This window comes from Chelmon rostratus, chromosome 1 (genome assembly GCF_017976325.1).
Source record: "Chelmon rostratus isolate fCheRos1 chromosome 1, fCheRos1.pri, whole genome shotgun sequence".
NCBI classification, from domain to species: Eukaryota; Metazoa; Chordata; class Actinopteri; order Chaetodontiformes; family Chaetodontidae; genus Chelmon; species Chelmon rostratus.
Genome location: NC_055658.1, coordinates 17623953 through 17638230, shown reverse-complemented (window position 1 = coordinate 17638230; position 14278 = coordinate 17623953). Strand labels below are relative to the sequence as shown.

Genomic DNA, 14278 nt, shown 5'->3' with positions numbered 1-14278 from the left:
TTTAAATTAGTTGCCATAACAAGAGGCACAGAGCCAGCGAACGCACCGTGGAGCTGTCTGCGTTCAGGGCCGCTGGAGCCCAGTTTCTCCCTGTGGAAGCACACAGACATGGCATTTATCATCACCTTATAAACACAACATAAAAGTCATATTGGTTGGTGAAACCAGTATTACCATAATAAAAGTATATGTGCTCACAAAGTCTTACTCAGTCAAATAAAATGACTATAGCAGACTCATTATGAGGAAGGTTATTAAAAGGAGATTTTATCACCCTTGTGTTTTCAAGGCACACCTCTCAGCTCCAGCAGCACGTCTCCTTCGTATCGAGCCAGTCCGACAGCGTGCCTCTGCTCGGTGTCCAGCTCTGCCCACTGTTCATCGGTGACAGCCCACGCCTGCTCCACACTCAGCCACGACAACTGAACGGCGCTGAACACCACCTGTCAGACACGCAGCCAACACCAATACTAACTCACTCCCTCGAGAGGACGTGCTCTGCCTGAAGACATAATATCTTTCTGTCACAACTTTTGACATATTTCTTAATTTTCTCATATAATGAACACATTTAGCACGAAATGTACATATTTATGCTTTTGTTTCTTTTCTCAACCGTTTAAAGCTCAGTTTCCTGTCACAGAACATGAACAATGTCTAACATTATGTCCAACATATCTAGCATCTACACCACATATCTAACATCTACACCACAATATGTAGGATTTACTGTCCACATCCTTCTCCATAAACCAAATCAAACATTCTACATGTGCTATATGTATGTGTGCGTGTGTATGAGTGTGTGTGTGATACAATGTTATACAATACAACTTTTAATTTCATTTAAGACATTTTTATAGGGTACTTTGCTTTTGCTTTATATTGTAAATTTGCTGTCCAAGTTGGTCAGTTTCATTAAAAGTTATGTAAAAAGTTGCAGCAAAAAAAATTGTGAGCTACGTTTCATGTAGCATGTCATGACAAAGATCTCATTTATGTTTATCATGTGTTATTTTTATATACAGTACAAAGACAATGTATTTAATGTTTGACCTCATAAACTTCATTGATTTTTGTAAATATCTGCTTATTCTGAATTTGATGCAGCAACATGTTTCAAACAAGTTGGGACAGAAGCAACAGAAGACTGGGAAAGTTGTGAAATGATCCAAAAAAACCTGTTTGGAACATTCCACAGGTAAACAGGTTGATTGGTAACAGGTGATAGTATCATGATTGGGTATGAAAGGAGCATCCTGGAAAGGCTCAGTCGTTCACAAGCAAGGATGGAGTGAGGTTCACCACTTTGTGAACACAGGAACACTTTGTAAAACTGCTGTTTGTGATCACAGTTTGTTTGCAAAATGAATGCATTTAGTTTTTATTTACATTTGACAACATTTTGGAATCGAGGTTGTATAAATTCTAAGTTTGAAAAAAAATACCTTGACATAATTTATAAGCCATGACCTGGAGCCAGCATATGTCACCAGCGTCTAAATGGAATTCAGCCACCATTCATGTCATTATTTACACCGGTACTTTCCTGCTAAGACATGTCAGAATGTCGTCCATGAAAAAAGCCTATTGATTCCTCTCTTTTACACTTTATGAGCCTGTAATTGTTATAGAAGAGATACAATATCTCAAAATGTGACAATTCAGCCAATTTTGCCATTGGTGTTGTTTATAGATCCCCACTGAAGCTAAACATTGTTCTGTAGATTAGTCTGAATGAATGGCCTGAAAATCCTAGCTGAAACTCACTGCCATCTTCTTTGGTGTCATCAGGGCGATGGCCTCAGGGGTGATTCCCTCCACTTGTTCTTGTACCAGAGCTGACAGCACCATATCCTCCAGACCCACTGGACAGAACACAAACACTGTCATCAGATAGTTAATGTGTCTCATATCAAATCACAGGAAAAGTTTTCCTCAACTTTTATACACTCAGGGATATTTTTAATTGCACCTATCCATCCAAGAGCTGTCATTTCCTCCTCCCCGCCTCCTCCCACTCTCAAAAACATTTGACCACAAAAAAAGTTTATACCCCCAGAGGTATTATGTTCCACTGTACCTGCCAACGTCCCAATTTCAGTAAAAACTTCTGGTCCCCAAGCGCTGACTGGACCGAAGGCCTCAGGTCTGGACAAACAACTTGTCAGTGTCTCCATCTGCTGTTCCGTGCAAGGCAGGGACGCCTCCCGCAGAAACAGAACAGCCATACTGCAGTTTAAGGAAAGAGATTGAGGACTTTATCCTCCTCTGAGGGATGCAAAATGCTTTCTTGAGGCTTGTGCTGCTGAGAAATGAGCGCCAGCCTAATGTCAGTTAGCATATGTTAGCAAGTGGATGTGAAATCAATTAATGGCTCTATGAAACCACAAGGAAGTAATTCTGTTATGGCCTCCAACATTATGTTTACTGTTGCTAATTACTGCTATGTAGGTGCACAATGTACTCACTACTTTGTATGCTGATTAGCAGTTCTTATTATCCCCTTTGGACTGTATATCTTTGTTTATGTTCGTCTTTGTTTTGATGCCATTTATCTGACATTTTGGATCATTTTGCAGCGTCTGCAACTTTGTTTGTTCTCTCGGCCTGCTGTGAAAACTTGCTTATTAAATTGCTGAGTGTGAGCCTTCTCTTCTAACTTTTACAGCTATTGTTCCGTGTTGGTGTACTTGAGGAAGGTATTTGGCTGACCTGAGGTTGTACGGGCTCAGTCTTTTGATCTCTGAGGGAGACAGACCACAGATGAGATGGCCAAATGTTGCCAGATCAACAGCCGTTAACTGCTCCACTCTTAGTTTGAGCTTCCGCATCACACCTGAAATCACTGCTCTCATCTGACAGAAACAAACAGGAACATTAAACGCCATGTCAAAGTCTTCAGGAAGAGATTCTTTCATTTACTTCAAAAGTTCACCTTTTTAGGGCTCCAGCCTGTCAGCATCCCCACATGCGCCAGCACACCCAGATCAGTGAGACTGGTGTCGTAAAGCTCTCTGTCTCCCATCTCAGTCACCACTGAGCCCAGAGCCAGCACCTGGTCTGCTCTCAGCTCTCTCACCGGACTGAAGGACTGGACTCAGTGAAGAGGCAGAACACGTTTAAGAATATGTTGATATTAAAACGCTGCTCATGTTTCACTCAACCGTCCTCATCTCTCATGTTTGAAGAGGCGACTTTCTGTTCACTGTGCTTATTTTTTATCTTCAGACTATACAGACAATAAAAACAGGAACTCTCAGACGCCACTGGTCAAATTTTTCTTACATTTTTAGAGATGATGCATTTTTACCAAGAATTGTGCTCTGATGTTAACTGGTCAGACTGACTGAATCTGAGGGTTTGATGCGTATTGTTACTGATTGACCCACACAGCATCTCTCTGGGAACAGACATATATTCTTACTGATGAGGAGGAGAATAAAGAATGGATGTTGTGTGATGTGGATGAAAAAGATTATGTGGGACTAAACTGTGTTTTACTGACCTGCCTGAGTTTCAGCCACAATGCCCGGCGCTGCTCAGAACTCATTGAAGCGTCCTGAGCAAGAACCTCAACACACTGTTTCAGATCCTCCTGTGACATACGGCTGAGCTGAGTGGACATCCAAGCCGAAGGAAAGGTCCCTCTGATGTCTGCACAGCTCGGAACTGGCACTGTTGAAGAGACATCAGTGAATTCAAATAAAAACTTACACAGAGAAACTTTCCACAGTTCATACTGACAGTCGCTGGTAGATTACAGAGCTATTTTCCCTGTTGATAAAATGTATTCGACACATTATTCAACACACGAGCAGCACTAAAAATTATAGGAAGTATTTATTGAACCTTTTGCCCTCCTGCTCCGTGCTCTGACTATCCCTCGAATGAGACCCTGAGTCTGCTGTTTCTGACGATGCTGATCCATACACCAAGTAGCGCAGACCCCACCCACCACACTGTCCTCCCAGCGACTCTGACCCACCAGCACCTGCTCCACTGTGTCTTTATTCAACACCGCCTGCACAGGGGAAACACATTTTACACATTCATGGTTGTCAGGATATGTGTTCGCAGGCCTGCTCAAGTGCAAAGAAATGAATGATTTGCATGGGTTGATGCTTCTGAGCGTTTACCAGCGGGATGGCGTTAATCTGCTTTGTTGAGAGAGAGAACACCAGTCTGCCCAAATGTTCCACATCCTCGACTTGCCATTTGGACGGCTCCCTGGCAAATGAGCACACATATCTTCTCATTACTGCTGTTTTCTATAATCCATGTCTCACTGCAAGCACAATGCTGGAAATCTCCTAACAGGCATTTAGACTTCGTGTCATTTAGACTGCATACAGACTTTTATTCTACTGCTCTACATTAAAAGGTGTGTTCTACAAGTGCTATGTTTTCAACAACCCATCATTACAGGTTGCTATGCTGTATGTTCACTTATATGTAAACTTTTAACTTTGCTATAGCCAAATTACTGTAAGGATGACAATGTCTGTCTGTCGGTCAGTCAGTTGGTCCACCACTTTGAGCGATACTGAAATATCTCAACAACTTTTGAATGGACTGTAATCAAATGTTGTCCAAACCCTTATGCTCCTCAGAAGATAATTCGTCAATGGCCTTGATTTTTCCTCTGGTGTCACCACGAGGTTCACGTTTGTGGTTTTGAATGAAATATCACAACAACTGTTGACTGGATTGCGTGAAATTTTGTACAGACATTCATGCCCCCCTCAGGATGAACTCTAATAACTTTGGTATCTTCTAACTTTTCCTCTCGCACATCATCAGGTCAAAATTTTAATTTGTCCATTTGCTTTATGACCAAAGGCATATAACGCTAATCACATCCCCATCAGCCTCAGCTGTACATTTGATGTTAAGTGCTAATCAGCAAACATTAGCATGCAATATCCACTAAACATCAGCAGTTAGCATTGTCATTGTGAGCACGTTCAAATGCTGACGTTGGCATTTAGCTCAAAGCACCGCCGTTGGAGAGTATAGCCTGACAGAACTGCCTGCACAATCTTAGTCTTGTGAGAATTGTAACACAAGTTCATGAACAGTCACCCTGAAACAGCTGAGCTCAGCTTTCAGCCATTCATCAACATTTATTACCAGTCAGAAAACCATTATAGATTGGCTGTTCATGAAACACTACAAAAAGAATTTCTTTATATTGCATGATTGCTTTTGTCTACAGCTGTTTTTTAGTTGTATATGTGTAGCAAATAATAATTTAAAAAAAAACATTAGTGGCATTGGTGACTGAAATTAATTTCTCAGCATATTATTGACCCAGGTATCATAGCCAAGACTTGTTTTCTACAGCAGATGTGTTCCTTTACCCGAGCAGGTCTTTCTGAGTGAGCAGGGCCCCGATGTCTCTCAGAGCCTCTTTAGGAAGGCAGAAACTCCGCATCTCCTCCAGCCGCAGAGCCAGAGCCCCTCTGTCCACCAGAGCCAAACTGTCCCGGTCCAAGAAAGGCAGTAGAGGCCCCAGGATGTCCAGAGTGGTGCCATCAATCGCCCCCTCAGCCTGAGAAGAGCCCTGCAGAGCACCACGTACAGTGTCAGTGAGCCTGGATTACAGGGATCTCACTCTGAAATGACTTCACTTGTGTGAAAAGATGTTGAGAGGATGAGGAATTTCTTTCTCCATCTGTTTCTGTGTGTGTGTGTGTGTGTGTGTGTGTGTGTGTGTGTGTGTGCGTGTGTGCGTGCATGCGTGCGTGCTGAACCAAAAAATGCAGCTTGCTCTTTCAGCCCCATTAATGTATTAATACAAATCAAATACATGACTCACCATCACTGATGCAAGCCCTGGTTGAATTTAACCAGAAATAGCATCTCTGGGTTGCAGTTTGTTGTGAATGCTCACGATGCCAGTTTATCATTTTAATCGTCCCACAGATTCATTCAGGATTTCTATTTTAACTTAATGCTGTTTATAAATTACATGCCACAACTGGTTTCTGATCACACTTTTCTTCCCAAGTCTTATAGCAATGTGAAAATTCCTGCACATCATGTAAGGATATGCAGTAAATGCAGTATTTGTTTAGCTCCTCTTGGTGTTTTACCAGCTCAGTAACAGCTTTCTCTGCTAAATTCGTCTGCTTGTAATGCGGCAGCCTGAGGAAGTCAGCAAAGTGTGCTTGAATGTGGTCCAGAATGGCTCTGAGGGATATATTAGAGAGGTTCTCTATCATCGTCACACTGGAAAAGAAGAAGAAGAGGTGTAAATGTAGTCAACATCTGGAAAACTGTTAAATATTTATGTAAAGAGCGAAATACATGTTCAATAAGGAGATACTTACGGTAATGTTGCAGCAAAGCCGGAGCCCAAAGCACTGAGGTCGAGTTCAGGTTGTTTCCTCAGTTCCTCTACGATACATTTTCGCTGGTAACACAGCCAAAACACATCTGAACTTGTTAGAATTAAACGTGACTTTTAATTTGACAACAGCAAACTAATGAATCATGGCAGCAGAGACGGTGGTAAAGGGTTTGAGGGCTGCTGCAGTATTTGTTCCTTACCAGAGCAGGTCTCATGCCTCCAGGCAGCTCACTAACAAACTGAAGCAGCTCTGCAAAATCTGTATCGTTGCTCCAAAGCCTCAAAAAGTCACAACTCATTCCACTGGCAATGTGGCCCAAACTTCTACAGGAAAAAAGACAGGTCATTATTACAACTGCTTATTGAGTGACAATCTCACCTGAAAATGACTTGATCTGTTTTGAGACCTTTATTCAGTTTGCTGATAAAACTGATGAAACTGATAAATGATTGAAATTGTAGATGCGATTGTTGTGATGAAATACGTCCAACTTACCCCGCCATCTTGCTGGTAATGTTTTTAAATTCTTGGATCTTTTTGAACAAAAGCTGAGCCTGTCCAGACAAAAAAAAGGTGTTAGACTCATCTTACCAGTATATTCTGCATGTTTCAGCCCCTTTATTTGTAATTGCACATTGATTTTCATACTGTCCTGAAAGCAATGGAAACTAGTGGTTGCATGTAAAGCAAAAGGTAAAAACTAATGTAAAACCTGACAAAACAATGGTATGGTCCTTTTTAAAGAGTACTGTAGTTTGTCAAACTACTGCTAATAGTTGTTCATGATTGTTTTGAGATGTTTCAGCTGAAGTTTTGATCCTTCGCTGCCTGTAAAAAGTGCTCAATATTGGAATCCCTTCAAAATAGACATAAAGGTCTATTTTGAAGGTCTAAAGGTCAGTTTTCAGGTCTATGAAGAGTGTTTGATGCCTAAAAGATTTTGGACTAAATGTTTTTTTAAATATGTCAAGTCCATCATTATGGTCCAGAGCGAGACATTTTTACAAAGACTGTTCAAAGCCATATTTTTGATGATCCCATCAGCCTTTAAGGCTTGATCCCTATGAGATGAACCTTCTCAGAAAGCAATAGCAGATTAATATGAACTGGAGCATCACACTCACTCAAGGAAAAAGTTGTATTGTTCTGTCCAGCTGTTTCTCATTTCAGTGTGTGTAATGAACACTGAAGCATTAGGGAGCGCTTCAAACCTTTCATTTCCTTAAAAAGTAGCTCAACAGCAACACAGTGAACAATGACCAGATCTGGAATGCAACACTGGTGGTATATCACTGATATGACTGCACCACATCTTGACCATGAGTAGAGTGACAGTTTCAGGCTGAACTCAAAATCTGAAAAATGTCCAGTTGATTGATTTCAGGAATGAGGGGACATATTGCTTAAAATTATACAGACATGTGGATATAGAGGTTAATTATACCAGTAATTACGGTCTGGCAAAATATTCCTCAAACTGACTACTATAAATAGTTAATCACACGAATAAAAGAGGGTAGTGAAGCACTTAACTTTAGGGTTACTTAAATACAATATTTTAGGTTTAATATTCAGTGTCACAATATATTTCAATACAGCAACTGAGCTGAAAAGGGCAGTCTTTAATGGTTGGACTCAGGTCTTGTTAGGCCGAGAACAGGGGGTGAAATACACTCTTGGCTGTGACAAAATCTCTTTAAGGTAGCCATTATTAATTTATGCTACACTCCTCCACACCATTGTACTACATCCAAACTAATTAGCTTGATGGCGGCTGATGCGTATGGGGTATTAATATCCTGAAAGGCTCATCTGAAGCATATCCAATGAGGTGCAGATTAATGGGACCGAAAGCCGAAGCTGGGAGCGTTTTCTTCAGTCAGAGAACTGCCAAGCTATTGTTGTCATATTAATGCTGCTTTAAACAGCACACAAAGGTAGGTTAAGGTAAGATGTGCACCTGCTGTGGTGACCAGAGTATGTCTCTGTGCAGGCTGATATCTCTCAGGATTGCTTCTCCATTTAAGGTTTCTGTCAGCTTCCTCAAAGGGACAAACGGCGACAGACAGTTGAACTGCTGAGTGATGTTCTGCGGGTCTCTGTGTAGAGCCTGTTGACATACAACAAGAACAAGAATGATGTAAATTTGAACCTAGCGTCTCATTTAAAGGCCATTTGGAAAACACAAAGCCGGTTTCACACATGTGGATCAAATGAACACTGTCTGGAAACCCTAATGCCAGATTAGCAAGATTAATGTCACTCAGGCCACCGTTTTCTGTTTTAATGAGACATTTTGCAGTAAGTTTTCAGCTTCTTGTGCAAGAGTACGAGTAGCAAAGGATGATGATGTTGAATTGTATCAACTGCCAACATCCACCTGCATCCAACTGTGTCAGTCTGCTCCTCATGTGACCACAAGGCGAACCACAGCAGATTATAAGGGAGGATGAAAAGATAAGAAAAGTTATATGTGATGTGTTGAAGACAGATAACAGCACCATCACCTCCTGCATTGCATTGTATAGCATGGCCCTGTGGCCAGGCTTAAGCTCGGTGAGCAGCGTTCTCCAGCACTGGCAGTACGCAGCTTCACTGATCTCAGACCACTGGAGGTCTCTGAGCACAGCAGGGGAGAGACCAGGGTGCAACGGCTTCAGTCTGCACAGTTTTTCCATGGTGAGCTGGCAGGGAGAGAGAAACATGGTGGTGAAAGTGCAGCTGGCTGAAATCCAGCAAAAACATTTTTAAAATGTCTACTTACAGTGGTGTCCTTTGAAATCTTGGACAATATTTGAAAAGCCTGAGGAAAGCATTAAAAAATTAACAAGTGGGCGTACAAAAATGCACAAGCGTTGGTATTTTAAGACAGTTCTGTGTTTGGATTAAAGGTCACACATTAATTCAATGTTTATTCTCATTGTTTCTTTAGAAATTTGCAAAATAATTAATTGTAGATCTACAGACAAAATCCCAGCTGTCCATGTTATTACTATCAAGGCGAGCTTTTCTTTCTTGTGAAAAGAGGAATGTATCATTTTTAAGTATTAGAGAAAACATCCTAACACACACGATTGCCTTGACATTTTTTTCAATCACATTTTTAGACATATACAGCTACACTTGAAACCTATTGCACGGAGAAGACCAAAACAGTTTACTAAAATCTACAAAATGGTGGAGAACATTCAACAACTTAAGAATGACAAGTAAGTTGAAGTCAGTTCCCTGCTGACCTGTGCTGGGGAATATCTGTGTAATCCTGGTTGCGAGAGGATTTCCAGGATCTCTTGTGAGGGCAGAGATAGCAGGTAGGAAGCTCCTAACTGAGGCAAGAGGCCACTGAGGGCAGACAGCTCTGGGGACGCCATGCTGCTGATGTTCAGGTTCTGAACGGCTGGTATCAACCAAGAGGACAGCTGCCCGTCAAACACAGTTCAACAGAGACAGTCAGTGCTCGGTGGAGCAACACGGAAACACTGTGGTTATTTACTTGATGTGCCGCTTACCCTGCCGCTGTCGCTTATGAACCCTTTGGACATGCACAGAGCCAGCTGCTGCCAGAGCGCCAGAGACACAGCTGAGTCCTGAATAAATGAACGCAGGTCCACTGGATCCAGGTAACACGCAAGGACTCCTAACCTGCAAAAAGACATAAGCTGTCACCTCTCTTTTTGGAATCGTTGCCTTTATTGTATAGCAGACAGAACAGAGACAAGCAGGAAATGATGGAATCCTGGTCCCACCTCAGTATGCTATCACTGGTCAGATTGTTCTTCTTGCTGAAGAGGGTCCGGAGCACATGGCGGCCCCTGACACCGTCCAGACTGCCGTTGCCTAGAAACTCCACCAGAGGAGTGAGCTGAAGGAGGCAACAGATTGCAAGTTGAAACAAGCTAAAATGAAATTCAGCGGCTATACAAAGATGGGTGACAAATTACAGGAAAGCACTTTCCCATTAGGAGTTGATATCTGGTGACTGTGAAGGCCAAAGTATGTGATCTACATATTTTTTATACTCATAAAACTATTCTGTGATCCTTTTGACCTATATGTATCTCCACTCATTTGTTTTCCCTTTAATCTGACATTAAAGGAAAAACACTGATCCCCAATCAATGGCTTTACTAATCACCTGAACATGTTTTCTATCTATGAAACAGGTAACAACAGTTCTGTAAAGAGTTCGGAATGGGTGAAACGGCCTCTAACCTGCTGTGATGTCAGTTGCTGAAAATGACTGACTGGGAGGTAAGGCAGGAGCGGGAGGATGGAACTGAGAAAGTACGGCGGCCACGTAGGGACGTCACCCACCACGCTCGCCTGCAGTAGTCTTTTCATAAAGGCCTTTTTCTGCAGCGACTTCATCCCTGAGCTATGGTCACGGATGGCTGTCAACCTGAGGGGCAACACAGATGCCGTTAGTAAGATATATCGAGCTAAAAGCAATCGTTCCGTGGGTCAGTAACTCACACGCTGTCGTTGACTATGAGGGAGGCTGGAAATCTCATGATGTCCGAGACGGACATGAAGGGGATGAACTGAGACAGGTCCACAAACAGTTCCGGAGTCACTCGGGGGAACTTGTTGATGAAAGCAGCGGTCATTGTTTCCATGGCCTGCAGCTCTTTTTGAGAGGCCTAACAGAGAATACAAAAGAGCAGGACAGAAACTGATGTGCATTCAATTTGGCCCTCTTTAACTATGCATGGGCCATGACATGCATTCAAATGAAATGGAAACAGCACAAGAGAGTCTAACAGAATAGATGTCTGGTAATAAGGGCAAGAGGGCTTTCACTTGCACAATTATCTTAATAAAAAAGTGTCACTAAGAGTACATTCACTGTTTAGTTTAAGTACAAACCTGTCCTGTTTCTACTTGTAGCTGGTCCCAGCTTTGATGCATATGGGAGAGAAATCTCTTAACAGCATCTTTCTCAGCAGACATCACAAGAGTACGGATGCTGTCTCTTGGCATCTGGAGGTACTCCTGGTGAGATAAATTGACTCACTTCATTGTAAAGTTCAGTGAGCTGACCTGCTGTAAAAACTTAAATGTAAATGTTGCTGCACACGCCGGTACCTGCAGCAGAACCCTGAGAGCAGATGAGTTGTCATCCCGCTGGATGAGGTCCCACAAGACAGGCTGATGCAACAGCAGAAACAAGTTATTCACTCTCTGCTCTGTGTGTGTGTGTGTGAGAGAGAGAGAGAGAGTGTGAGTGTGTCAGTCAGCTATCTTACACTGAAGCAGCTCAGCAGATCCTCTTTGAGAGTGGCGTTCTGCTCCCTACGGAGGAAGACTCCCACAGTATGAAGGATGCTCATGGAGGCCTCTGGCTGCAGTGTGGCCCAGGAAGTGTTGTCCAGGAGACTAGAGAGGAGGATGGCCTGACCCAAACCTTGCCTGGCCTCTATTTCCCCTTCATCCAGGCCTGAAGAGAGGCCCACCATGAAGTCCAGGACTCGCAACACATATCCCAGCATCACTAAAAACCCTTCGCGCTCCCCTCCCTCGACCTCACACACACTCAGCTTGTGCACGACTTCCACCAGCAGTGGAGCCGGATCCACACACAGCTGTGATGTGTCAAACTCATACGGTGCCGGGAGCATGTCAAAAAACCTCTGCAGGAGGCACTTCCTGCCCTCCAGCTCTGCCTGCAGATCCTCACAGAAATTAGTGAACTGTGGCATTGATCTGAACAGCTGATTGTACAGTGTGGCGTTTAGACAAATGTACTCTCTCAATCCATGTGTCTGCCCGCAGAGCTCCAGAAGGGTGAAGTTGGTGAAATGATGCGCAGCCCAATCCCTGAACTGACAACTGTCCTCAATGGTGTCAACATGGGAGAAGTTTTGTATTTTGGAGCAGTACGCTGCGGCCCAGCTGCCCTCTGGCAAGGACTGCAGCGAGTCAGGGGACTCTCTGCCGCACACAGCTGAGATCAGGACGGAGTTGTTGGGTAGGAAGCAGTGTCTGAAAGCCTGGGCACTGAGCAACCTGCTGCCCAACTGGGCCAGACAGTTCTCGTCAAGTCCTGGACCTCCTATCGCCTCACCTGAGAGCTGCACACACAGGTCGTCTATGCTTGTTAGGTTAAAAAAGTCTTTTGTCAGTGCAGCCTGCAAAGATCAAAGTTAGAATAAGTTAAAATGAAGTAAAAGCAAGTGTGAGTAAAAAAAGAAGTGATGCATAAATACATTAGTATGCTTTGCCATGCCATGGATATTTAGCAAAAAATTCCCAGAAAACATGCAAGTTCTCACTCATCAAAAAGGGATCCATTACCTGATGTGCTCTCTGCAACCAGAAAGAGGAGTTGGCACACACGGTGTTGTTGAATTCGTGGGCAAAGAACTCACTGCAGACATGGACCCAAAGGAAGTCCTCCTCAGCAGCAGACAGGTACCAAGCTGCATCCGAGCAGGTGGCGTGCAGGTCGAGTCCCATCTGGGCCACCGCAGGTTCCACTGACCCGTTCTCCCCTTCGAACAGTTTACAGTAGAGGAACACGGTGAAGTTGGAGACACCTGTCAAGCCTGGGATGGACTCATTACACGCCGCCTCTAGGATTTCTATAGAGGTGGAGTACTCCATCTCTTTCTGCTGCACGTAGCTTGCTCTTTTCCTCCCTGTTTGTGGCTGCTTGAACTGGGAGCGATGAGTTGTGGTAGAGAGTTTGTGAAGGTTTTTTGGTTTGGAGTTTGTTCGTGAAGAAGGGGATGCTTTTGGAGACAAGTGCGCTGGTGGGAGCTGTGATCTTGGTTCATCTCCTTCATCGGAGGGGCAGGAGAGGAATGGGAGCGAGCTTGGGAGACCCTGGGACTTAACACCCAAAGCCTGAGTGTTCCACGTCACGTTGTGTCTTATCCCCCTACACATGCATGGACAGAACAATGGTAGATGTGAATCTGTTTTTCGCTAAACAATTTACTTCACATGATGTGGACCGCAATGACACCGTGAGTCGTATTCCTGAAACATCTTACCATAAGATCAGTTGTCTCAGGTCACCTTCAAAAAGACAAAGAAAAAGCAAATATTAACAGGAAATCAAAGTGAATGAGTGGTGGAAAAAGCAACTGGAAGCTCCTGCTGTACACAAGTATGCCTGATGCAACAGTGCAGCTCAGCTAACAATGCCCAAGATATAATGTTACTGGCATCAGAGCGAGGACAAAGATATTAGCTGGGCTAACAACAGATACTTTCATCGGCCGGGATGATTACAAAGATTTTAAAGCAGTGGCAATCACTGTCTCTCATGTGTCTTTCAGGTGAAACCATGGCCAAACTCAGGAGGATCTTAACAAACAGTTTTCCTGTGATCATTATTTCCTTATCAATGATGTTTGATATACATGTGATTTAATCAATGAATCATTAATGCACACTTGTAGGATCATTACATTTCTCAGAATCATCCTCGGAAGCAAAGCATGTGCCAGGTGAACTAAAGCAGCAGGACACTCTTTCTTAATTATCGATTGATTATATGATCAGATTGTGTGAATGAATGCTTAAACATTTCCGACACCGCTTCTTATCAGTTCTCATCTGATTGTGCAAACAACCTGTGAGGCCAACTGCTCCACATACTCACCAACTGAGCACCGGCCCTGAGCGTTAGGCTGTGGCATGTCCACCAGGCTGCTGACATCATCGAGAAGCGCCAACGTAACTCGTGACACTTTTTTCCTCAGGTTACCGTAGACAGAACTACCCACCCTGTGCAGGAGGCCCCTCCTCAGCCCATCCAAACCCTGCACCAGAGCTAGATTCTTCTGTGCCAGGTGGCCACCTCGCTCTCCTCCACCTGAACGTGATAACGCCTGCAGCAGTAAACTTTGCATGGAGCCGGGATCATCGTCCGAGTCCTCCAGAGATGCATTCCCAGACCGCCCATCCTGCCTCAT

The 14278-nt window shown here is 43.5% G+C and overlaps 1 protein-coding gene across 1 annotated transcript; it reads right to left on the bottom strand.

The window, feature by feature from the left end:
- Nucleotide 1: 1 nt before the first annotated feature.
- LOC121608633 (stereocilin-like) lies at nucleotides 2-14278 on the bottom strand. Its single transcript, XM_041939921.1, has 28 exons — nucleotides 13966-14278; nucleotides 13352-13376; nucleotides 12651-13236; nucleotides 11603-12484; nucleotides 11442-11504; nucleotides 11223-11348; nucleotides 10830-10996; nucleotides 10569-10755; nucleotides 10103-10218; nucleotides 9866-9998; nucleotides 9593-9775; nucleotides 9121-9159; nucleotides 8864-9040; nucleotides 8317-8466; nucleotides 6852-6910; nucleotides 6556-6679; nucleotides 6336-6418; nucleotides 6099-6234; nucleotides 5364-5566; nucleotides 4140-4230; nucleotides 3853-4024; nucleotides 3509-3678; nucleotides 2939-3094; nucleotides 2716-2858; nucleotides 2084-2232; nucleotides 1771-1868; nucleotides 296-443; nucleotides 2-90 (listed from the first exon to the last, which is right to left on the bottom strand). The coding sequence occupies exons 1-28, from the start codon at nucleotides 14276-14278 to the stop codon at nucleotides 2-4; spliced, it is 4968 nt and encodes a 1655-aa protein (XP_041795855.1).